A 26,727-nucleotide genomic window follows, 5' to 3' on the forward strand; every position below is an offset into this window, starting at 1 on the left:
ATCATTTGGGACAACATTATGGTGCTGAAGTTAGGGGTCTTTTCAGCAGTAGATGCAGAGCAATGTTGCTGAAGCCCAAAGTTGCCTAAAGAGTCAAAGGGGACAATGTCAAACTTGGCAGCATTACCTACAGGAAGGGAGGACTCCAAGCTAGATCTTCAAGACGACCCCAGAAGTTGCTTAAGATACTGCAGGGTAAAATAGCAATTAGTGAGGAGTGTGGAACATAATCCACCTAATAAGCAGGGTGACATACAAAAAGAATGTCCTAATTAAATCCTTTACAAGTCTACTCATCAGGGGCTAGACAAAACCAACAAGCTCTGTTCCTGGGAGCGGAAGTTCACATTTTGGTTTCCGCAATGTCTGCACTCACATCCAACTAGCGGAAAAACTGAACAGGAGGTTGGCCTCCCAACTGCATAGGAGATCACTGGAGAAAGGATAGTTTTGGAAAGTCTTCATGGTGTCTAGTGAAAACGGTAGCCTGCAAAGAGGACTTATTTGAATAAACTGAACTTATACCTAGAGAACAAGAGCTGATAGTTGTGTGTCAATCAGGCACAGCTGAAGTACGACTGAAAAGGCAAACTTGCTTCCCCTTCCAGCCAGCCTCTCACTCTTTTCATGGGACAAGCTGTCTGGGCCTTCTCTGGCACGGGTTTGATGTGCCTTAAATTCACGTCAAAAAGGGTTTGGACTACAGCTGTCAGTACGAGCTCAGAAGTACTCCTTTTTTGGTCGGTCTGTATTTCTGGTATAAGCTTTTATGCTGTTCAATAAGATATTCTGAATTGCCAAGAAGGAGCTTTTTTCTAGTGAGCTTAATCTCTGAAGCAGCTCTGCAAAGCTGCTGGCTGGAACTGGGAGAACTAACAGATGCTGCAGAAGTATTACAATCCCATCTGGTATAAATGCCATAGGAGGGTGGATGAAGAAAGTGTGACTACAGGCATATTAGGGTGCCTCTCTGCGCTAAGGACATTCTGATGATTGTGGAACTCCGTGCATCAACCACAGTTTAAGCAAATATGGGGGAACAGGGAAAGAAGCGTATCTGAGGCTTCCTTTCATATTCATGGAAACACATGCCTGAAGGAAAACAAAACAAGACCTGCCACAGAGTAATATAGAAAACATGTTAGATTTTGTTTTGTTTATTTTGGGGGAGAGGGAGTTATTCAAGTTTGGAACAGGATTTGATAAAACTCTTCTTTGTGATTCCTTACACCTGAACCTCCAACTGAGATGATCTGCAAGAGAATTTTGTCTTTCTGGCAGATACGTGGCATGGGGACAAAAATTAGAGTTTGGTGCTCCCCTGCAATATATACTCTGATCTGGTGCCTTCCTGCTTCTTTCAGAGGAAGACTGCAGTGTCATCTGCTAGGAGCTGAAGAGTTAAGGCTCTGAATTGAGAAAGCAAGCTTATGCGTATGAGATAGAAGGATGAGTCCTATTCTGCTGACAGTGACTTGTCTGGAAGTCTATGAAGACACCAAATTTCTGTAACTATGCTCTTCACTGGCAGAGGAGGAGCAAATGGCATTCTCCTGCGGATCTCAGGAAGCACCTTGATTCTGTCCTCTCTCCCCTAGAGTTTCAGAGGAGGAACAGATGTATTTCGTGAAAAATACGTTTCAAGCACCCTGCCCTGGATTTTTGCATGCTTTCCTGAAAGAATGCGTGATTTTTTCTCTTGAAATGTCTTCTGCTGACACCTGTAGCAGCAGTCACGGGGGCTGCTGGTAACCAGGGCTACCCCACAAACACCACTGCTGGGAATCAGAAGACACCTACATTGCAAGGGTTGTCAGAGAGCAAGTTTAAGAGAAAACAGAAACCTCCCATTCAATGACAGAAATAACAGTACAGTGTAGAGTGGTTAGACTTCCTAGCTCTAACGGAGCAGACTGATGAGGGCATGCAGGAGAAGCACAGGCACATCATCTCACAGCCGCAGGTAGGAAAAGGAGGAGCTGGTCCAGTGTCTCCTGAGTTTAAGCGTTTTATAGGACCACAAAGACTATAACCCCACAGGTAGAAAGTTCTGTTACAATCAGCTTGGATACTCTGAGGATGGAGCAGTTGTGGCCAATCATCCAAACAGAACCTGTGTTTGTAAAGCTGTAATTAACTCTTGTAAATATATCTTTCCGGTTGGAAAATATTGTGTGGGTCTCCCCCTTCCCCCCAATCCACCCCACCAACTGCTGAGAAAATACAGGTGCCCATTTAGAGTGATTTTAAAGGACAAAAAAAAGCTGTACTAGAAGTTTGGACACTTCGAGAAAACATTTCTTCAAGGGTCAGTGCTTCTTAGTTCAGCTTTTTTGTTACTTTATAAGATACCCTTTATACTTGCACAGCTTTCAGTGCAAGTGTAAAGGGTATCTTATAACGCAACAAAGGGTATCTTTTTTTCCATCTCTGCTGACATGACCAGTCAACTAATACTAAGTACATGAATTGCGATTAAGGGGCAGCTGCCTCTTTCCTTCCAGAGCTACATAACATCTCTCTCTATTTATCTGATGACAGACTTCCTGCACAAAGACATCCTCAGGCACAGACTGAAGGGTTTAGCCTACGACACTCAACACACACACACACACACTCACAAACGAGATGCTGTTGTATGCCTCAGAATCGGATTTCTCTTGGACAAAACAATTTCCTTCCTGAGACCACAAGGTCAGAACAGATCATACAGTTACAGCTGCAGTACCTAAGTCGTAACGTAGGAAAGAAATCTGCTGCATCTTGAAGGCAAGAACAACATATTGGCTGCGGAAACCAGAAGGAGTGATGATAAGCCAGGAGAAGCAGGGGCCACCTAAGCTCAGAGATTTTCTTCCATCCTGTCATTCACTTCTTTTCAAAGCTCTCTTGCAGCGTTCTCCTAAGGCCCCACGCTGCACTGTACCATGCGTTTCCCACAAGTGAAGGGTCCACCGTTCCCACCAAGTTAACTGAGAGAAGATGGGGCTTAGCACCACCTGGAAGCTCTCAGTGCTCTGCTCCTTAGCCACGTCAAACCAAGCAGAGAAGAGCTGTTCTGGTCATCGGACAACCACGTGTTTTCCCGTCAGGCCGTGCTTAAACCAAATACAGGAGTTGAAGTGACTCCGGAAGGGATAGGCATGATTAAGGAACTAACAGTGTGGCAGGTGCTGTGCCAATAACAAAACAAAAGTAATTCCAATCCCAAAGGACTTTCACTCTAAAACCTGTTCATTTCCAACACCATCCACTCTCCCCAGCAAAACGCTATTTTAAGCCACATATGATGATTAATCACTTACTTTCATACTTGCATTTACGTAGGGAATGTTTTAGGTTATGAAGCAAATTAACACTATTTATATATTTTAAACATATTTATTCAAAATAACTTTTTGTCAGGAGGATTCCAGACACAGGAATAATTTGGTTAAGACTGCAAATTAAATAAGACTGCAAGACTACCCAAGCCCTCTCTAAACTTGGTCACCTAGGAAGACAACCACTGATAACGTGCTTTATAAATTGCTACTGCTGCAGGAAGGATAGCGGGGGTTTTGAATGCAGCTATCAGTTCGGGTAGCCTGAACAGCATCTGGCAATTACAAAAGGTCACCAGGCACAAAATATGAGACAAGAATCTTTGACGTTATTTCAGTTTTCAATAGACTGCTCATAAAAACTCACTCTATCTTCAAAAAACATTGCTGCTCTCCTAACGACCTTTTTCTGCAGCGCCCTATGGGTCTCTTAAACCCGACTTGCAGAAAAGTAATGATAAAATAACCTCAGCAATTCTACTGCAGTGAAACAATCCTTACTTCTGCCCTCAGACAGCTAGATCCCTTTGTCGAACAGAATAGAAGCAGCTAAAACAAACGATCTTCTCCATGCGTGCTCTCCAAAGCCACTAAAACGAAAGGAGAGCCTCCTTCCCCCATTCGTGTAGCATCATGTTCACAGCTGTAACGTGAGGTCAATCAGCCCAGAGCCCCATATCTACTACGAGCACGGAAGAAAGATATTTCTGTTACTCCAGAATACAGGGAAACCATTTACCGTACAGAAACCGAACAAGCAACCTACCTCTATCTGCTTATCTTTGAAGATGTTGTTGATGCCATTGTTAAAAGACGCTCCAGAAAACATTGAGGTTATTGGGTATGTCAAGTCTAGAATAGTCTTAAACACTGAATTCATATCCTAAAAGGAAGAGAAACATTTCAAAGGTAAATATATTCAAGAATCCATATTAACAGTATTCATATGCAATTTGAGAGACATCATATTGCAGATTCTAGCAGCAAACAGGTGGAAGCATTGCTATTGGCAGCACAAAAATTGGCAAGGGGACAGAAATAGAGCTACAAAACCCACAACCACAACCAGTACCTCCTTGCAGGACATCATAAATTTAAAACAAAAAACAAACTTCCTAGACAATATGTAATAAGGCTATGGAATAGTGTGCATTTGCATTACTTCATTTCTACCCTTAAAACAAAACTTCACTCTGAAACAGTGCACGTGGTCCCAGGTTTCTGCCTTAACAAATGCACATGAATTTAATTCTTGACTTTTTTTTTTTTAATTATACACAAAGATATTAGTTATCCCTGCTTCATAAGCCTGTTAAGCTGAAACTTCAGCACATCTAAAAATTTTTCACATTGTATGTGCAGTTTACCCATGTGGAAATGAAATTATAAATCTGTAACATAAGAATTGATGTAAAAATCTGTACATCTGTTCTCATTTTTTGGATCATGCCTTCTTTCTATCCCAGGTTTAAATCCTTTATCTGCCTTGGTGTAAGCACTTACAAAAAACATATATGTGACTCTTCGGGGCTACAACAAGTTGAATTAATTCTCACTTCAAAGAGCTTTAAACATCCTCTCTATATATTAATGTAAAACTATTTTTCATTCCAAAGTCAGTTACTGGGGTCTTTACTTGCTGCTTGGTAGCAAGCACTAAAGTGGGCACTCTTCATAAGCTGGACTTAAAAAACATTAGGTTTCCTAAAGCAGCCTAGATATCTATTATATTACATAACAGTGGGCAGGCACTGTCAAATGTAACATCCATATACCGTAATTAGACTTTCCACTGAGGCTTTTTTCCACTTCAGGTTGTATTACATCTTTGCACTAACCTACGCGATGAAAACGAAGAAAATACCTGAACTAATCTGATAGCCCAAGCAGCGTTATAGCCCCTGTTATTTGCTCCATAACCACGGTGTTGCTCGCGGTACCTGACAAATCCTAGCAAAATTCAATGCCTGAATACACTACGCCATAGTCAATCAAAATAGAAGCAAAATAACAATAATAATAATAACTCTTGCACAATTAAACAGGTTTTTATTAGATAAAATATGTCTATTAGATGAAATACTTTATCCCTCTACATGGTCTCTTTATTTTAAGAGATAGACGCCCCGACAGACAACACAGTGCCATACGCAGCCAGAGCGCTGCTGCATGTGACAGCCTCCAAAACTGCCATCTACTAAAGTGATCAACATCTGGCCTTGGCTTTTCACTAGCAGTGATTTAAAGCAGAGCCGGATCAGCCCACATTGCCACGGCCAGCTGCTTTTACACTTCTTAGGTATCTGCCCAGATAAAACCAAGCACACACACACATACAAAAAAACCCAAAAACCAAAAAACCAACAACAAAACCCAACAAACCTTAAAAAAAAAAGTCTATAAACAGGAAACTTGGTGCTTGCAAATCTGCCCACTTCATCCAGCTTCTCATTTTCCACTCTGATGGGATGAGGACAGTATGTCAACCCCATTACAAACACGCTCCTCACAGCTTCAGAGTTAAACGGAATTAGTTTCATACTTAAAGCAAGGATTTTGTCTCCGACAGTAGTTAGGAGCGATTAATTCGGGGGGGAAGAGGAATTTACAAAAATTCCGTTATTTAATGCCAAAGGAAGGTGTCTCCAGCTCAGCCCCATGTATCAGGTAAATGATCTTAATACTGCTGGGCCTCTACATTTTCCATGCAATTAATGCCCGCAGCAGTCTTGCACACGAAATAAAAGCTTCTAATTAATGGCTAGTTCTTCATATTCTCGTTTCTCCGATTCGGAAGATGCCCTTTTCGCAGATGCTGATGGCAAACAGCCTCCCTCAGCTTGCCGAGAATAGCTGCTACCCCCTCCCCTCCGCCAGATAAGCAAAGCCAAAGACAAAAAAAAAAATCGCCCTTTGGAAAGGCAGCCGGAGCCTTATGGCTTCTGCCGTCCACCAGCACGAAGGGCGACGTCTTCGCCTCCGGGAAAAAGGCGGCTTCGGGTCCCTTGGGAGCGACAACGGGGAGCGCAGCCCCTCGGCGGCACCACCGGTTCTCGCGGAGGAGAGCGGGTGTTTTGCAATTCTTCACCAACGTTCCCCAGTGATTTCATTTGCTACGGCTTTGCTGCAACGTAAGCTTTCTTTTAATAAAGACTTTTGATAATAAAATTATTTTTTAAAGCTACCCCATGGTATAATGTGACTTCAGCGAGGAAGGGAGACGCAGCCGTGATGAGGGGCGATAGAGAAAACCGAATTGTGACCTCTGGCTATTTTGTGTTTTGATGCAGAAAGGTTGTAAACTGGGGTCAATAAACCAAGGACGCTCCCAGTGCTTTTCAAAATGCAAAAAAAAAAAAAAAAAAGCATCAAGGTTACAGGGAAAACTTTCTGCAAGAAAAGATTAGAAAAATTGTAGACAGATTAAATATTTTAGAAAGTACTTGAAATAGCATCCAGAACTGCTTTCAGAGCCTTTTCAGTGTTCACATATGAAGCTTTAATGAACCAAGCAAAGGAATTTGCAATGAAAAATATGTTAAAGACAAAATAAATGCATAATTCACAGTGACAGTGTCGTATCAACTGCATTAGATGGATATATTGATCCCAAAAGCAAGATGCTGGAAGTTTAGGTTTGAAGGTAAGTTATTAAGAAATCTAAGAAATGAAGAAAAAAAGAACTCATACTTGGAAGGTTAAGAAAGCTTAGCCATCTCTTAGAGTAAGGTAAAGAATGGAATAAAGAAATGCATGTTTAAAATCAGTTTTGGATGTTTTGATCCCATAGCATTAACATGCCGTCTTCATAATCATTCGTTCACACAGTTGCTACAGGACAGAAATAGGGTGGTTTGGTGGCTTAATGGGACGCGGCAAAGCAACAGACACACTTGGGTTTCGTGTGCAACCTCTTATCTGACATTCCCAAATCATAATGCTTGATTCGGGGTAAAATTTCAACAGCCCAAATAATACTCTGTGAGCCCTAGCTATACATGAAAATAGGTTTTTACTTGTACCTTTTGATACAGCAGTTTTATATTTTTTAAGATTTAATACAACCATGCCCAATTATTTTCATCTCCTGTTGTTAATGATCTCAAATACCAAATCTTAAAGGCCACCAGAGGAAATACTTCAGCTGGCTTACAAAGGGAAACCAGGCTGGCCTGACGTAATTTTTGTAAGCAGAGAAACCTAAAAATAAATAAATAAAAAAATAAAAAGAATAAAACCAAAAAAAAAAAAAAAAAAAAAGGTAGAGGAAGTTTTTAAAATGCAATTAAAAAGCAGCGAGCGCCGGCAGCGAGCACCTTGGCAGGCTGCTGCAGTCCTCCAGCATCCCCAGGCTGGAAGACACCCAAAGCAGGTTCTCTGCTGCGCCTTATCCACCACATTTATAAGACGAAACAGTTCCACATCCGTTTACACGTAGTCCATAATTAACTTGTGATTTCTTTAAGATTTGCAGTGCACTTTAAAGCTGCTTTGCCTCATATTACGTTTCGCCTTGCCCGAAGCAGCGCTAAGCCACGGTAACTGAGACTCCCTTCACCTGAGGGGCTGGGACCAGTTTAGTTTTCGGCTCTCCGCAGGGCTGGAGGTATCTTTCCCTTCGCATCCTGCCTGCTGCTCGTGCCAAAATAGTTTGGCAACGTTTGCCCACTCATCTCCGAGTTTGTGTTTGTTTGCGCGGATCTGTACTTGTATCTGCTGTTATACAGGAAGATCTGGCATCCGAACGCGCTAAAACAGCGTAGGATGCAAAGCCATTTACAAAACGCTGCACCTAACTCTGCTCCCCCTCCGACGTCCCCAGCGAAAGTATCGCCGGTGGCTCCCAGCGCGCGGGCATCGCGCCCGTCCTCGCTGCTTCGCCGTGCAGGGCGGTCCCGTGCTGCCTCCCACGCTCTTCCTCAGCCAGAGGCCATCCTCAGCCTGCACCAAGTCCCACCAGTGCCAGGGATTTAGGCAGAGCCCTGCTAGGGCAGAGAGCAGCCTTCTTCCTCCGAATTACGGACGTAATGGTTCGAGAAGAGTATCGGGACACCGTGCGACAGCAGCGTGATCCAAGCTGGGGCACAGCTCATGATCCTGCCTTCGCCGTGCCGTGCCGGCGCAGCAACCTTCGCAGCCGGCAGCTCAAGGAGCTGAGCTGGCCAGAAAGAAATGCACAGCCAGGAAAACAAAAAATTTGGCCAGATCAGCTCCTCGAGTCACAGTATCTCCCAATGCAGCAGCACTAGAGCAGTTTCCACCATTTGTGGAAACCTGAGAGCTGGGTTTTGTTTTGCTGTTTAACCACAGGCGCAGAAGGAACTAACCTGGCTGGTTATTTCCACACCCCTCTGTATCATCCAGAAATCACATCGAATTACAAATATCCTTTCCCCTGTCCTCAAGTATACCACTAGAGAGATGCCGATTTCTAAAAATACCTGAAAGACAAATGCCTGCAGGACAAAACCACCATTTATTCTGGTGGTTAAAAAAAAAGAGTTATCTAACCCATGACGATGGAGGCATTTCAAAAACGAATACCCCCGTAGGCAAGAAGAGCTAGGCTGCAAGGTTTCGCACTCAACAATAACCTTCACCAGCACAAGCTAACAAGCACGAGAGCAGCCGAACTGGCCGATCCTCCAGCACGGAGCGCTCCGGTGCTTTCGCTTAATGTCGGCTTCCCGAAAGACACTGCTCAGAACATCCCTTGCACCAGCCCAGCAGGCACCTGCCGGACCGATCCTCCTTGGCAGGGGTGCTGCTCCGGAGGACAGCACGAACGGTCCTGCAAGCTTTGGACACGGGGAATTTGGGGCTTATCTGCTAGGTTTGTCACTCAGAGGAGCAGCCTCTCCTACGCCTGGTCCTTGCAGGTGGCTCTTCTATGAACTTCTAACACATCTCACCTGCTACTATTACAGAGCTGGTGCTTGGTGAAAGGAGCCGCTCTCCTTGCTCAGGCGACAGTTGCTGTAACACAGTGCAGCAGAAAATAACTCGGAATAGCCAGCGTTAAAGAGATTTACAGTCCCTCAAACTGCTTTGTGCTTTAGCTGTGACGCTGAGCTTGGAGAGAGGGTTTCCATTGCTCTCTCCAGATTAAAAAGTAAATATTTTGCTGGGCTGGGCCTCAGAGCATGCCATTAAAAGTGAAAAGGGCTTCAAACAGAGCAGTGGGGGGCTGGAGGGTTTTTTTTTGGGGGGGTGGTATTGTTTGTTCATTTGTTTTAATCTTTGATGCATTTTGACAGGCCGTTCTCAGACACTTGAACAATTCCTGCTTTGGACGTGGACCTGGCAAATTTGTCAGAATAAATCGCAAAAACCTCAAGTAAACCCATTCTTCGTTAACAAGACAAAATCTTTGCTCTAAGAGGCTGGAGGAGAGGTTAATTACCGTTTCATCTACGGATTTCAAGGTACAAACACCTGAGCAGTCTGAGTAGATAGGCTGAGCCCATCCTCCCCTTTGGGAAACAGTCTTTGACCTTTGCAGCTCGTGCTCAAAAGTTAATCGACAGATTAGATTTCTTTGTTTCATCTTTAATTATTGCTGGTAAGAGCAAACGTGCTTCCCAGTTAGGCTGGTGAGCTCACGAGCGGCAATCACGGAGGTGCAAGGAAAACAGGATTTCCAGCTCTACATCAGCACATGTGCATCACATTTGAGAGTGACCAGTGCAGGAGATAAGAGTCCAAGGCTAAATGGATCTCTGCTACGATTAAATACAGTTGTCCTTATATCCTTAACCTCAAGCTTCCCCCCAAACCCTTCCAGTTCCAGCACTCTGTACTGCAGAACAGTTTGGGTTCAAGGTGCTCCTCAACACAGCCAGGCAGGCTCCTATCTCCCCCTAAAACTAAAGACGTAAGCAGAACCAGAGCTCAGTCCAGCTTGGAAAACTCCTCAGGTTGCTTGCCTTTCAACAGGAAAAACAACATGGAAACTCGGTTTTCACATAAACAATACAAAAGTGAAATCGTACTGTAACTGGCAAATTCCAGAAATAATGCCAACCTTTACCGTTCGTCAACTTTAACTAGTGTAACTTGGGGCTAGTACAATTTTCCCCCCAACATCCTATCAATAAGTGAATTCACACGCAATCTAGAAGTTGCTGTTTAAAGCAACCTTCCCAAACCTTGGTTCAACTAAATGTATAATACACACAAAATCATATTCTTACAAGTTAAAAATTTCTCCTGACACAGCGTACCACCACTCTGGGATTCTCAGGCCACAATTAAACATTTTGATCTTATTTAGTTTAGAGAAGGATTACCTCTGTCAATCAGTTCCACTGAAAAATGACAGCATGTGAGAACGAAAGAGAGAAAATTATACAAAGGAGAAACACATTTGTTGAGAGTTGGAAAGGAAAAGGATTCCAGCACACAAAAAGAAAAGAAACAACACACAGGCTAACACACTTAAACAATATAATTCTACATTCATACTGTGACTAGAGCTTGCGCGGGGGGGGGAAAATAATAATAAAAAAATAAAAAATTTAAAAAAAAAAAAAATCAACAAGCATCTGGATCTTGCCCTCCTCAGGAGCTCACATCACCGCAGCTTGCCAGTATGACGGTGAAAAGCTTTTCAAATTCACTGCCTTTACGCCAGGCAGGGGCCCCGTTTGACACACAGACACAGAAGCGCAGAAGGCGGCGCTTTCCTTGGACGCTGCTTGTGCACTGCTGTGTGTCCTAGGGCTTGCGTTGAAGCTCTTGCACTCCATCTGTGAGGAGAAACACCACGTTTCAAGTTCTTACCATGGCCCACTGCCTCGCTTTGATCCTCATCTGATTGTAGCTACGTTCTTCAGCGTACAAGGCACTCATAAAAGCTCCAATCGATGTTCCTCCAATCATGTCTACAGGGATGCCAGCTTCAATCAGCGCTCTGATAACTCCCACTTGGGAGCAGCCCCTGTGTCAAGCAGAGAAGAAAGAAAAGACGTTATCAGACAAACAGCCACTGAAAGAACAAAAACATGAATGCCGTTTTCTAAAGGAACTCAAGCGTGGATGGGCTGAACTGCCAATCTGTTGCTAAACAAGCATCAATGGCAGAAAAACAGAGTCATGAATGCAAAAAAAGCTTCAGAAAGACTTCCTGAGGAGCCTGAGAAATACAGACCACCCAGTCTGACTTCAGTATGAAAGCTAGTGACACAAAAACAACAGCAAAGAATCAAACTAGTGATGAGGGGAAGTCGTATGAGGGAAAAGTCAGCGTGGTTTTAAGGGAACAGCACATCAAGAACCTACTACAGTTCTGCTAAAGGAGCCAAAGACCATGGGATAAGCAAGAATCAGTGACGCCCACCACTGCTAGATTTCAAAGACCTTTCAGCAAGATTCTTTTCCAATGATTCTTCAAGAAACTCAGCCATCCTGGGATCACAGGACAGGTCATCCCATGGATTAATAATGGATTCAAAGATGGAAAATGAAGAGCAAGAAGAGACAAACAGTTTTCAGAAGGAAGGAACTTAGTTTAGCACACAGACCTAGTAAAAGGGCAAATGAGGAGGCAATGTTTGAGGATGATACAAATTCCTTCAGGATAGTCAAGTCTGCAAGATTCCTGGATTACAAGAGCTGCGAAAGGATCTCGCAGCAGTAAAGGAGTCAGGTGATAAAACAACATATAAAGCTCAGTGCTGATACGACAAGGGAAGACCAAAGTAGCAATGCCCATACGGCAGTGAACTCTAAACTAGCTACGCTCACACAAAGATTTTGGAACTGCTCTGGATATTGTCTGAAAAATACTAACCTCTTGTTCAGCAGAATTTTAAAAGGCAAATAAAAGAAACCTGAAAAAAAACACAAGACATAAAAACATAAATCCAGGATGCACCTGCATCCTGAGAGCTGCAAGCAAGCTCAGACTTCTCATCCCTACAAGGATATAACAGAACAGAAGTGACAGAAAGAAGTGATAGGTAGAACACAGGCAGAAACACATGATCTGAACCAACATGGTGGGTCTTACAAACAGCTCTGCCTTAATGGGAGAGGGATCGCTATCCACCCTGCAAAACTATTACCTAAGTGGAGAAATTAGAAACGGAGGCTGATCGCCTTCTTACCAGTGCAAAATTACAGCCTCCGGTTTCAAAAGCTTTGTCCAATAAACACTAAGCATCTCAGTTAGTTCCTTCCACCTGGAGGGAGGTTTTGCAGTCTAAGGCATGCAGCTGTAAAGTCTTCCTTGCTCCATTTTCATTCATTCTTCTGTTACCCCGCGGTTTGCTCTATTTACGTCCTCTTTCCCCTTGCTGTTTACATCCTATAAATACTTGCTAACAGCTGCCAAGTCCACCGTAGGTGTCATTTGGCTGAGCTATGCTGAACGCATTCTTTCCATCCAAGCAAATCCCCTCCAGCTGCTGAAATGCTTTGAGACAGGTTCTCAGTTATATTGGTGTAAATGACTTCAATGACAGATCTGTGCTGGTGGAATCCAAGAGCAGAAAGGGGCTCAGTTAGTTTTCCTCTCCAAATTCTCCTTCCCCTGCTCTACTATTGCTTCTTTTCATAAGGTGCCCTAAGTTAAAAGAACTATAATTTTATTCCTGCCAGAGCAGCCCACTGTTTTTAGGCCTCTAGATGGTAGCTATTGTCACAATCTGCTGCTTCTGCTTGGTACTCACGTGTGCTTCATCCCTGCGTCCAAGTCATTTGCTGATACTGATTTTGCTGACAGACAGACCTCACACTATAAAATTTACTTTCTGGAGAAAGCCTACATCATGTGGACCCATTAAGACATGTTAAGTACTTTAAAGCAGTTCGTTTCTTGGAGGGCAATTTTCAACTGGCCAGGACTAGCTCCAGACCAGATTGCCTCCCTTTAACCTTTTCCAAAACTGGATCTCCTTATTCCAGCATTCATGTGCTCATAAAAGGGATTTGATGTAATCACTCTGGATTTGTTTTTACTTTGCTGTATGAGGTCCCTGAATAAATAAAGATCATTATTTCTTCTACTGGCAAGCCATCACCTCTGGTCCTTGCATTGGCCAAGTCCCTTGCAATGTTACTTTCTTCCAGCTGAACGTCAACAGCAACATAACTCCAAAAGATGCATCGATTTCAAAGCACTGATCTGTAAGGTGGGAATGAAAGTACTTTTCTTGCTCTGAAAGGGATCTCCTATCAACTGCCAGATTAAATTATGTACCATTTATACAAGACTACAAAGCTGACTGCCTCTGTTCCAGCATCCTGAACAGCTCTGTGATTGAACGTATTTGTGCCACCTAAAATCCTGAGGAAAGGCAAGTGTGCCTGAACCCACTCCATTTCTCCAGGTATCAGCTGGCCTACTAAAAGAGACGACTTCTTCTCCACGTTTTTCCCTGCTTATAGCTTTAGGACTTGACTACTCCAGCAACTCTGCTGCAGAAAACTTCTCAACGACTTGCCGAAGTTGGTTCGTTCTTGGCCACTTCTTCACAGCTTACGGCATACGTAAACAAGGGCACACTGCCAAGGGAAGCTGTGTGCAGAAGCAGGCGGTTTGCCAAGCGGCACGCATCCTGCTCACTGACAACTCGCTGGTGCCTCGCGTACAGCCAGTGTGGGCTCATGCTACAACAGACGAGGGAAAGAAATCCAAGCCAGGAGCTGGGCCCCCTGCTAAGCGCCGGCACCAGAGCCAGGGTCCCAGCGCAGAGGAAACGGGGATCACATGCCTCTGGTAATCCCAGGCACATTTTCACAGGGGATCTGTCCCCTTTGAGGGCAACACGTGGGAATACAAGTGTTCGGCGTGCAGAGCACGAAGGAAGATTGCTTGCAATGACACCGGACATCAACACCGGAGCACTCCTGGGAGGTAGGGAGGAAGGGATTGGGAAATCCCTGATTATCTGGCTGACACAGGAGCCGAATACCACTTGCCTCCTGCGGCGGCGAGGAGGAACAGGGGAGTCCATCTGGAAATCGGGAAGCAGCGTCTCAGATACCAGATGCACATCGCATCACTAGAACCGCACGCGCAGCTGTCCTTTGCATATGGCAGCCCGCCGGTGCAGCTGGACAGGGCACTTCCTCCGGCAGGATTAACGCCTGGCGCTAGGACACCGATAAGGACTTCTGGCACCAAGGCCAAATGACCTAGAAGATTATTTTCAAATAACTTGCTACTGGAACCCCCAAAGGTTTGCCCCGTGCTCAAGTGCAGAGTCTATATATAAAGAAAAGCTCTTCTTTTCCATCATATATCATTCCCTAGGACAGACCTGACTAGTGTCCTTGAATTGAGTGAGCAGAAGTGGCACCAGTTAGTTGGAGGCGGCGCTGGGAATAAGAGTCCCGTTCCGTTTTCACCTCTGCCGCTGCCCAGCGACCCGCGCAGTTCAAGGCAAGCCAGGAACTGCTCCGTGCAGTGGGTTCCCTGCAAGGCTCCTCGCCGCACTACTTACCGAATGAGCGATTGCAATATGCTCAAAAAGCCTCCAGAAGCCGTGCTATGCTCCATCAGGTCCAAGCACAATTTCTTCCTTACTAACAGCGATTGCAAATAAACGACGACAAAGCAGGGAGAGGAGTTAGGGGGTCGGCGACATGCTTCCTTAGGAGGATATAGCCCGGTACGGGAGAGCACAGAAAGGCTGGCAGGAAAATTCCTGCTCCTGAAACAAGCCCCTTCCTTTCAGCCCCAGGGGAAACACCGTCGGCGCGCAGCTCTAACGCACGAAGACCGAGCTCAGCTGATAGAGGAGAAATTCTGCCGGGAGGAGCGCGTGTGCCTGCTCCGCACGCGCCTGCCAGAGCTCGGATTAGACACGACTCGCTGGAAACGTGAGCGAACGCAGCCGGGACACTCATTTTTCAGACCGCGACTGACGGAGTAGCAAGGCAGGGCGGCAGCTTCAGCCCTTCCACAGTCCACTTCCGTTTGAGGGGGGAAGAGAAAATACAGCTGAGGTCTTCTGGCTCCATAGCACCTCTCGCTGCCCCCGACAGACTCATCAGCATGAAGGAGGCGTCTCTGAATGAACCAGAGGTGCTATTTCCTTTCGTTAAAAAACGGAATTAAGGGTCACGGCTGCTGCAGCGCGCTACTGTCCCCAAAGAAAAGCCACTGCAACTGGCTCGTCAGCTTGTTGCACTAACTGCCAGAGGCAATTAAGCAGCCAAGTAGGTGGAAAAACAGAGGGAAATTGCTATGAGGACTTTACTAAGCTCCACTGTCACCTAAAAAATCCCAATTAGGTCTCTTTCAAAACCTTAAAACTCCTGAAGAAGCAAGGGTATAAAAATAAGACCCGTTCTGCACGGCTTTGATTCAAAGCACGTTACGAGCAGCCATCAGATCACCCAGCACACTCGCGGTGTAAGCACAGATGAACATATATTTACTATATCCATTTTTAGAGACATGCCCAAGCGGTTGGTCGGTCATCAATTTCCCCAACGCTGCTTTGAAACTGCTAGGAAAAAACCTCAGGGTGACTTGAGCTTCCGGTCCACTGCTGGCTTTTCCCATCCGTGGGAACGGGCAGGAGGTTTTCAAAGCCCTTCCAGTTACGGCACGTGTGCTCACTGCAATCCTGAACCTCCTGAGCTGGTTACTGAAGCAGCAGGTCTCAGACTAACAGATACAGTTACATCCACTACAGAGTTATCTAAATACCTTTTTTTTTTTTTAATAGATAACTTAAGAGTTACTCTGGAGGTTCTCATTGTACAGGGGAAAAAATAAATAGATATTATTTAAATAAAGTGCCACGGAGGCATACTCTGTACTGCTATCTAGAGTGGTATCTAGAAATGTGAGATAAGGAAGAGTTTGTTATTTATAGGAAAAGAAATTTTTCATATGCTTTTCCTTGTTTTTTCTGATTTCCTGCACGGCTTAGTCGCTGTTTGAGAAAGAAGCCAAGCAAGTCTTCTAGAAGTTAAACTCTATTATTTCCAATTTGGCACCTTCAGTCTTTCACAGCTACAACACCACATACAAATGTTGCTTTGAAATCTAATCACACTCGTATCCTTCCAATAATATTATTTCCCAGCTTCCCTGACCAGAAAACTTTCCAGTATCATATATTTGCCAGAAGAATTACAGTGATTGAGCTGTCAGCTCAAAAGGGTAACAGAAACCAGACCACTGCATTTCTGTTCCCGCGGTACTACTTGCGCGCTTAAGAGGAATTTTTCAATCAGGGCAACATTTAAGAATTAAGCCCCATTTCCAAGCAGAACAGCAGGAAAAATCCTCCATTCATGAAAGAGGCCCCTGCCCAGGTACAAGTAAATTGATCCAGACACCCAAATTCTTCCTGCTTCCTCCTCCATTAACACCAGCCTCATTTCATCCTCCCCTTTAGCTCTGCCCTCAGATTCCCCCCATCTCCTTAACTCAGAGACGAGAAACCGTTTTCCCTTTAGCCTTGGTGTGCTATAAAAATTCAAGTTACCCATTAAAAGCTCCCGAATACCCTACCCGGCACTAGTCACGCACGGGTGACTGGCAAGCAGCTCCTATTTCTCACAACCCCACTTAAACTATCTCCCTGTGACAAAATTCAAATGCAATTTCCTTTTACCACCGATCCAGTTTCCGTTCTATATACTAACTTTAGAACAAAACTTTAAACGGACGGGTTTGTGCCTGACAAGTCAGTAAATGAGCAAAAAACTGTTCAGACCTCCTGGGAGGGCTGTCAGGTGTCCTTAGTCCTGCAGCAGGAAGCATCACGTGGGGGTAAGCCGCTGAAGGACTGGAGGGGAGGAAAAACGAAACAAAAATCAGAGTAGAAGGAAATCAGAAAACTCGACAGTGTTTTTGGTTTGTGATGATACCTGCCAGAGGCATATTTCTGTACATGTGCGCAGGAGGAGGAAAGCGAGGCTGGGTGGCCAACTGTACCTCCCAAAGCACTTGCTGCTTGGAGAAGCCAAGCACAATTCTGTCTCATGCTCCAGGCAAAGAAACATTGCAGTTATGCGCAAAGAAAAATCATTTTCTTTGGAAAACAAATATATTCGCACTCCTCTCCTGCCCCTGCCGTGAGTTACTTGTGAAGAGTCTTCAAAGAACCCTGTCTGAGCACAAATCTGGAAGCCGCAGAAAGGGCAGGAAATGGTCCACAGACCCGTGAGCCAGGGGCAGAGGATCCACAGGGGAACGGACAGGGCAGACCAGAAAACAAGTTGAAGAGTTGTCCACTACCTCTTCCCGACCATATAAAAAAAGAGTATTGTGAAAAACAAATACAAAAGCATAGCACTTTAAAGAATTTACACGTTTAGGTTTTACTCAGAAGCTCTCCAAACTCCTCTTTTTTAATAGGAGAGGTGATTGCCCAGATAAGTTTAGACATATTCCTAAAAAATACAGCAACTCAAAGCTTCATCATCCTCCCTAAAACATGTGGGCTTTCCAACAGAGTATTAAAACAGCTATGTGAAAAAAAGTTCTCTCCACCTTGATTTATTCCACTTCTGGCTTTGTAACAAGGCACGCAGTTTCATTCTGCTGATACAGAGAGATGCAAAACTAGTAACAGGAGTTAAAACATAAGAAAAGTCCACCATCTGTTTGTTTAATTTCATCAGTATATCAAAATACCGCTATGAATTAATGAGTTCAGTGGGTTCAAGACTGGAGATCAGGACAGTCAAAATAAACCACTTGCAATGAACAATTTTTTCCAGTCCCCAAGCTCCTGCTGCTTGAAGGATTTAATGGAAGCCAGTAAAATCTTCCACCTCCTTTGCAAACGGGAGCAGATGAGCAATTAGATAGGTGCTATAGACGGGGAAAGAGAAAATCAGATCATTAACCGTACCATGGGCGCAAAGCCATAAGAACAAGACTTCTGTGTGCATATGATGATCCAGCTACTACACAGCTCGCGGAGCTATCAGAATTCAAACCTGATAACGGCCACGCCGTTCTGTCCAGGCTTAAGACAACTGCACTTTGAGACAAAATTTTGAACTGATGCATAAACACCATTAATCGGCCTGAGCACTCGGGCAATACACAAAATGCACTGTCCCTGAAGAAACCAAAGCCAAGCCTCTTAGGAGCAATTACAGCGCAGTACATTGCCAACCATTCGCAAACAGAAAGTCTGAAGCCTTCGATATGAGTTCACAACCACGTCTCATGAGGTTTTCTTAACGTAAGCAAAAGCTCAGATTGCAGTTTTATTTTTAGGACCTTGGCGTTGTTTGTTCAAACAGAAAGAGTCCAGGACTGATCTGGATCAGATTCAAATGAGGTATCCAAACATAAGTTATCATCTTTGTTTCCAAGGCAGATCCCACCTTCCTTACCATTCTCCTCCATTCTCTCAGAGGATAGCGCCAAAAATAAAACACCTCATCAAAGCTGCAATTTTATCGTTAAGGCCTGGACTCAAAGAGTTTAAAAGCTTCTTAGCTATTTCAGCTCCTGCATATCCCACTGAAATCAAATCTGCTGTTTGAAATGCACTGGGAAGCCAGGAGCCTAAGTGCTTTGCTGACTCCGAAATTCAGTTTTTGTTTTACGGGCTGGTTTATTTGCACATAGCCATGGATCCTCCACTCATTACAGAAGCACAAACACACAGGGTACCGGGCCATTTCTCCAAATATCTGTATGAATAATCCCAAGCCCCAAAGTCCCCATACATCAAATCTGAGCTAAAAAGAGATATAATAAAGAAAAACTACCACTCCGCTGTGTGCTGAGATACAGATATCTATCTGCACACACATAAACATATTAGTGGTCATCAAATAGCTTCCCCTTCTCCGAAAAGCACCTTGCAGGGTAGAAAGCTAACCATATTTGAAAAAGGGTGAAGACTGCAAAGATCACAAGGATTAACCTTGAGGTTGCTAACTTCCTGCCCTGCCCCAGGTCCAAAGCCTGACACCCTTTTAGCGGTACGCATTCCCCAAGACTTGTTTTGCTACGATACAGGAAAGCAGATTCCCTACATGCCGTCTCAGGATCTTGGTCTCGGGGCAGCTCTGCAGGAACCTGGTGGCTTCCTTCAGAGCCCCTCTCCTACACCATGGGCAGAAAGATCTCCGACCTGACTCTTGGCACAATTCGCTAGGGACTATAGAGTTTGTTTGCCCAGGCTCTGTATGGCCCAAAACAGGCAAGGATACTCTAAAATCTCAGCAGGAAACATGTTCACCACGTCTTGGCAATGTACCTAGCCAACACGAACGGGGTTACCAGCAGCCTGGTTATTGCTGAGCACTGGAATAAACAAGAGTTAACTTTATCCTAATGCTTGGGCTGGATATCAGATTTCAAGCAAATCCCCCAGACGCATTCGACCCGCCGAGATGAGGGTACAAATCCATTGCGTTTAAAGGGAACAACACCCTCCTAAAATATCAAATGATTCAGAGCGGTAGTAATTTATACTTCTCTTCTACATAAGGGCTTGAGAGCATTTCATAAAGGGTGACCTGCACAGATACCAAAGCGAAGGTGGCAAGAGTCTTGTTTTACAAAAGAGGAACACAAGCTACAAGCATCTAAAGCCACGTAAGCATCAAGCCTACGCTAAGCCAGGAGCTGAATACAAACAAGCGAAGTGAAATCCTGACTGCCCATTCCTTCAGCGACTTCACCCTCAAAAGCTACAATAATTCATCACGACACAAGCACCTCAGAGAGAGGTGGCTGTTGCTCTTTTGGAACTAGCCGAGCCAAGGTTATAATAAAAAAACAAAGTAATTTTATGGGGAACTTTGTTCCATAATTTAGTTCAGCACAATTCTTTTATGAGACTATATATTTTTTTGAATATTTCAGAGAGTTAGCATCTAAACTGTACACGTTTTTCATGCTGTCAGCCCTCTGCTTACTGCGAATTTAAATACTGTGAGACAGAGATAACAAATCAAGGGGATACCTGTGCCCCATTACAAACCACTGACAGCAGCCGTAAGCTTTGCTACCAGCAATCTACTTGCACAATGCAGCGCAGTCCCAAAGCCCACCGCCTGACCTGAGGACACTTATTTCAAAGCTGAGTTTATTTCTTTTAAGCTGACAAATAAGGACACTTCTCAGTCTTGTAGAGACAGCTGGCAAATTACATTTTTTGCAACAGGTCCTTTGAGAGAGGATTTGGAAGTGGAAAGTGGGAGAGGGACAAGGGGCAGATGTAAAGAAAACAAGTAGGAATGACAGCGGCACAAACAGGGTGCAAGGAATCTGGGTGATCTCAGGGCTTGGATGCGTCAAGAAAGGGAAAACAGAAGATCTGTAGATTAACAGAGACACAGCCAAGAAACGAAAAAAAGACAAGAAGGTTAAATATGATCTAGATAGGAATGGAAGCATGGAGAAGACATTATTAAGCAAGCTCTTAAGATGAACAGTAGATTTATTCTCCAAAACCAGGAACTGGTAATACCAGTGCAATTGGGCTCCTTAAATCCCTATCCCTTACACCTAGGGATGTCCCTCATCAGAACCAGTCTGTGTAAAGTTTTGAACCCAGCAAAGGAACGGAAATACCTGTACTGATGTTCCAACTCATGCAAGGAACATCAAGAGTCCTGGAAATTCCCGTGTGATTTTCTTCCATCCCTTCTGTCTCCTCTATATTGAATGAGTTTAGAAGCCCGTAGGGAAAAAGCATTCATTTATATTCTTTGTGATAGTATTTTCAGTGCACACCTTTGGAGGCAGCTTCTGAATTCAGGTGGCAAGTTCTGCCCCCTCCAATCACTCCCCCCACGTTCTTTTAACACACATGATCAGGGTACATGTGGTCAAGTTTAATAATTCAAACAGGTAACTTTCTTCATGCTTCCAGTTATTACCCCTCATTTAAAGCCCAGTAACTGATCTCATGAGCCCACCATCTCCATTTCAAGTACTGCACCTTTGCAGCAGTAGTTTTAGGACAACTTTTCCCCCATACACACTTTCATTGATATGAGTAAAGAGCCTCATACCATTGGTTATCCATCTTAGCTGAGGAATAAGAATTAATCTTCCTTAAATGCTGGAACTAAATGCAAAGCACCTGCACCATAAAGCTTCAAGCAATTCCCCCAGGAGATTCTGTTACTGTCCAAAATTGAACATCAGGGTTTCATAACTATGACACTGCCCCACAGAAAAGAAATTTATCAGATGGAAAAAGCACGTGGGTCTGACAAGCACATCTGATGTCTGTATTGTATAAGCGAACTGTCCACCCCGAGGACTGTCCCTAGAACATCGTTTTCACCTCAAATTCCAGCTTTTCTTTCTGTAGAGATTCCACCAGATACTGAAGGCTGAGGTCTAACAGGTCTGTTTTACACTTCAGTGTTGGAAACTGGACCTTCCTGCATTGCCATTTGACCTTGGTCTTTTGTATAGTTAATAATAGCCCTCCAGAAGAAGAGATTTTATTTCTGACAACTCTTTCTTGGCGCATATTGTCACAATAAGACCAACCGGAAATCTGCTTTGATCTTCCTGAACATCTCAACATCTAAGCATGGATTCTCAGAACCTCCCTGGTGTAAAACAGGCTTCACCAAGTTACCCAGGGTACCTTCATCCCCAGCTCCGCAATGCTGTGTCTCTAAAGGAGGAGAAGGTGGCTGGGGCATTGGCAGGTGGTAGGGTCTCAGAGCCAGGTTCAGGGTATTGAGGAGCAGTTGGGTGGATTTGGCCCAGGTCTCTTTTACCCCCCCTTCTACTAGGGGGGATTAGAAGTTCCTGCCCCAGGTGCTGCTCCCAGAGAAATACCTGCTGACATGCTGGGACCAGCAAGAACTCAGCCCCTACCCTTTCCCTTTTATCAGCTGTTTCAACAGCTCTCATATGCTTTTGTTAACACGTATGCTGCTGAGTATTTGCATGTTTATTAATTTTGGCAGCTTATCAACATTTCCTTGTGCAAATCAAGCAAGGGAAAGAAAACAGTGATTTCATAGCTTTCAGAAAAAGCTGAAGAGAATTTCATAGGCGATGAAAGCACACTTTCTGTTGCCTGCAGTGCACCTCTTGCCAAAGAGTGAAGATCTGCAACACGCAGTGAAGAAACAGAAGTTTCTCAGAGTAAAGATGGCAAACTCCTATAGAGTAGGAAGCATCAAGCAACTAAATATAAAGGTAACCACAAAGCACCTCCTGTCCTCAATTATCATAGGAAAAAGACCAAATTAAGAAACAGCTTGCCCTACCTGAGGGGAGGCTGTTTCAAGTGACTGCTTCAAGTTTTCTCTCGTGTTATGTTGGGAGCCCTTTATCAATCCTTCTCTAGTGTGACGGTTCAGAAGCACAAACGGGCACAGTGATAACTGGGAATCTTCTCAACCTACTGCCACACTGGATCCAGCCTCTGCTTATGAAATTATTTGCATCTGCCCTGAGAGAAATGTGCATCCACCACACTCCAAGGTGGGCATGTGCATGTCCTACCTTCTCCATGTTTGACCCATGTATACAGGGCAATGCAAGTTATACACCCCTTGGTGTCTTCCAACTGCAGAATCAAAAAAATTTTTTTTTTTAATTTGGAAGACAAAGATGTAGACAGAGTTCCCCACAACAAAGATCTAAGATCCGTACAGCCTCTGAAAGGATTTCTTCACGGAGGGGTAAAATAGCATGCATGTCTCTATGGCATCCCAAATCTGAAGGAATACCTTCTAAATCTCAGGGGAATTTCAAAACCACTAACACAGGAGAAAATTGAGAACTTAACACTTTTGTGCGTGGGTTTGCCTCACGCAGGATGAAGGAAAGGTCTTCAGGGCCATTTTTCCCCTATGGTGGAGGCCTCAACCCCAGATACGAGGGAAAAGAAAAAAAAAATAATAAAAAATCCTTCCTTCTATTCAGAGCTGATAGCCCAGGGTCCCTCTGAAGTTTCTGATTTCCAAGAGAAAGAAAAACATTGTATGCCTTTCCTCCAATCCTGCTTCATTTGAGGGGCCTTTACAAGGAAAAGCACAGTGAAGCAACAGTGATCCTGATTGCTTATACCACCTGGGGCTTTTTGCCCAACTTGACCATGCTAGGGATTACTTATGTGCTAGAAGTCTTCGTCCCAGCGCAGACTAAGCACAAGCAAATTCCACCTTCAGCGTCTTCCCAATGAATGGCAGCGCCAAGGGATCAGTGGCCTGTGGCAGAGAAAGTAAGCAACACTGATAAGCAGATTCCTACTCGGACTTTCCTGAAAGAACTGGAGTCACAGCCAGCCGTAATGAATGCAGAGACAGTAAAGCCTCCATATTTCATCCTTGTGTTTCAGGGGTCTTGGAGTCAAGCACTGAGGGTGTAAGCAGGCAAATACGTTTTCCTGAGAGGGGACTGATTACAAGATCTGCCTCTCAGGCACTCTCTCATCTTTTTATTCATTAGGTAAACCCATCAAATCAGAAGATAAAGCCAGGCTTTAAGGAGCAGAGAGAGACTCAAGCCAGGCTCAGCACATCCCAGGGTTCCCCGACTCAAAGCAGCAGCTAATAAATTCCTGGGTGGCAAATGTACCTGCACATTTAGCCTTCTCCAAAACACAGAGTCCCAGCACCCTGCGTACAGCGCAGGCTTCGGGAACACACGATTAGTCAGACAGACACGGCAACAAGTGTCAACAACATCAGACAGACACAAATATGTGCCCATCACGAGAAATGCTTAATTTGCTTCTCCTAAGTTGCTGTTTTTATCCTCCTCTTCCAGACGACCAGCGCTGAAGAGAAAGAAGAAAAGGCAGAAAGGAAGAGTTGATTAAATGGGCCAACTGCCCAAAATGAAAAGGCACAAATCTGAGTCAAATCCTTGGAGTCAGCAGAGAGAACAGTGGAAAAAAAGCTACTTGACGTATCAAGAACTGAGGTGAAGTAATAAGCTCGAGGAGAAAGCTAAATGGAAAAAAAGAAAAAAAAAAAGGAGCAAAGAACAGATGCCCTGGCAAAATATCTCCAAATATCCGTGAAGAGCAGTTCCTCGGGGAAGGTGTAAATGCTCTGCCTCCAGGAAAGGGCAGCGGAGGGGAGTGAAAGGTGCGGAGTGTCGCAGAGCCCCGTCCGCCGCTACGTCACGCGGCGCAGGCAGGGCAGCACGCGCCGGCTCCACGAGCGCCCGCTGGTGAAGGTCCCCAAGCCCCAACTGCATTCCCAGCATGGACCCACAGCAGGATACTACGTCTTGTTTTAGATAGCCCGTCTAATTTCTTTCAGCTCTTTCCCTTCCAATAAGGGCATCTTATGCACCTCATGTACTTGCATGATGTGCAATACTAGAGATAAAGCTTCTTAACAAAAGAACCAAACAGAATTAGGTCTAGAGCTTTGTATTTTCCAAATATGCCCAGAGAGCAGCAAAAATTGGCTATTTCACTATCAGACACATTCCCAGATCTTGCTGTGAAACAGGCGCATTGGACCAAATTCACTCCTAGAATAGTGACATTATAATGAACAACAAAGCTTGTCAACATTGCTTAAATCAGTCTTCTGACACATCAGGACCAAGTTTTTTTTTTCCAAAGCCACAGCCATTCCCAGATCTTCTCCATTAATTATTTACTCCCCTTAAATTTCAGTTTTCAAGTGGCTTTGCTAAGACAACTATAGAAAAGCAAAGAAAGGGTGGGCTGTATGTGGGATGGCTAAAGCTTATGAGAATGATTTATGGGAAGGTTTATGCCTTTGTTGCAGTTTGATGTCTCATTGTTCAGGCAACTAGATTGCATGGAAAGGTATTATTTTTCTACGCTAAAATCCCCTTTCCTTCCCTCAAACTCCATAATGTTTCTAACTGAAATTGTTAGCACTTAACAAAAGTAAAATACTATAATTTTAGAACTGTATCACTTTGATCTGTTATATTTTTATACTCGCAAGAGAAAGAAAACCCTGAGTTCCTATGCTCCTTTTGTCATGACAAACCACAAAGATAATTACCAGGAAGCTGCTCTGGTAAAACCTCCCAAACTGACTGTCACCGGGAAGCCAGACAAACATTCCAGAAATAACTAAATAATTGATATTACTGGAGTCACAGAACACAATACCATTAACAGAAATAACCATTAGCCAGCATCCGGTAACTTTATTAGCTGTCTTTGGGTTTTGTGACTAGTATGATTCATACTTTTAGAAAAAGGTAAGAGGATATTTCATGTTGGATATTATCCAAAGGCTAAATTAACTATGAAATGTCTGTGCAGCCACCCATCCAGATGTACGTAGCTGGGATGGGCTTTAATCCCAGAATGATTGTAAGTACCTAGTACGCAATGTCCTCAAAGTCTCCCTGTCAGCAGAGATGGGGACCTAAGAACCTGCTCTGACCTACGGACCTTTCAAAAGCAGATTTTATTTATTTATGTATTTTTAAACAGAGCTCAGGAAAACTTTGTCCTTTCCCCAGGTTCTTAATTATATTCTCACTTTAAAAACAAGTTTTTTAAAAACATCCAAATTTTTCATCTAATTACAATTAAGTTAATGATTGAAATACAGAAATAGCATACAAGTACCTTTCCATCGAAAAGACAATACACGCCATCCATGTGCCAGCCTCAGCCCCAGAGGCACCACTTTGGACCATGATATGAATAGGGGTTTCAGGGAACGAAGAAAGTATCGCATTTATCCATTATCCATTCTACCATTTAATCCTCTTAAAGTCCTCTGTATTGCATGGACGGGCAAACTAATGGTTAATGGGACATGGTCCCATTGCTAGGTGGGTGGTATGCCTTCAGAAAACCTAAACACAACACAGCAGCAGTGCAGTGCTTCAGATTTGTAGAGTAGGACAACACAGGACCAACAAACAGGCTCTAATAAGCCTGCTTTTTCTTACCTCTGCTCTCGAAAATCAGCAGGTGGCAGCTTGCAAATTAAGTAGCAGAACAACAAAAAAAAAAGTTTGGCAAAAATTACAGCGGTGTTTACAGGAGGAAGAAAGGAAGGGGATGAGCAAAATGTTCTGCCAAAAATATAGAAGTGCACATATTTTAGAGCAACACAGGCTTCATTAAAGACAGAGATACACGATAGCTTGAAACAAAAAAAAGAAGAGAAAGAAGGAAAGAAACAAAGAAAGAAAGAGAGTGCTTTGCATCCTTCCGTTAGAAATCTCCTGAGATACCCAGATTAAGTAGCAGCTCTCCTCTCCCACTTTACTTTGCGTCTCCACGGGATAGTACTTATCTCAGAAATGAAATAATGAAATTATCTTAGGTGAGGAAACTGTGAAAGCAAGCAGGATAAGGGCATCTTCACAGACACTCAAAGAAACATAGCCAAAGCACTGGCTGTCTCAGCATCAAGTGACTAATCAGAACAAGCTGTCACAAAGGAGTTCTAACCTTCGCTGTAGTGAATACTCCCCTCAAAGCACGCACTGGCCCAAAGACAAAAATGTGGTATTTCCACGGTTTTAAAT

At 44.0% G+C, this 26,727-nt stretch overlaps 1 protein-coding gene across 2 annotated transcripts in view; it reads right to left on the reverse strand.

The window, feature by feature from the left end:
* Nucleotides 1-26,727, reverse strand: part of PNPLA7 (patatin like phospholipase domain containing 7) — a 129,250-nt gene that overhangs the window by 24,966 nt on the left and 77,557 nt on the right. For both annotated transcript variants that reach the window (XM_067308809.1, XM_067308810.1), the window contains exons 27-28: nucleotides 11,106-11,262; nucleotides 4,090-4,206 (exon numbers count right to left, since the gene is read on the reverse strand). In XM_067308809.1, the coding sequence (XP_067164910.1) occupies nucleotides 4,090-4,206; nucleotides 11,106-11,262 (274 nt within the window). The remainder of the gene's footprint in view (nucleotides 1-4,089; nucleotides 4,207-11,105; nucleotides 11,263-26,727) is intronic.

The sequence above is a fragment of the Apteryx mantelli genome, chromosome 21 (genome assembly GCF_036417845.1).
Source record: "Apteryx mantelli isolate bAptMan1 chromosome 21, bAptMan1.hap1, whole genome shotgun sequence".
NCBI classification, from domain to species: domain Eukaryota; kingdom Metazoa; phylum Chordata; class Aves; order Apterygiformes; family Apterygidae; genus Apteryx; species Apteryx mantelli.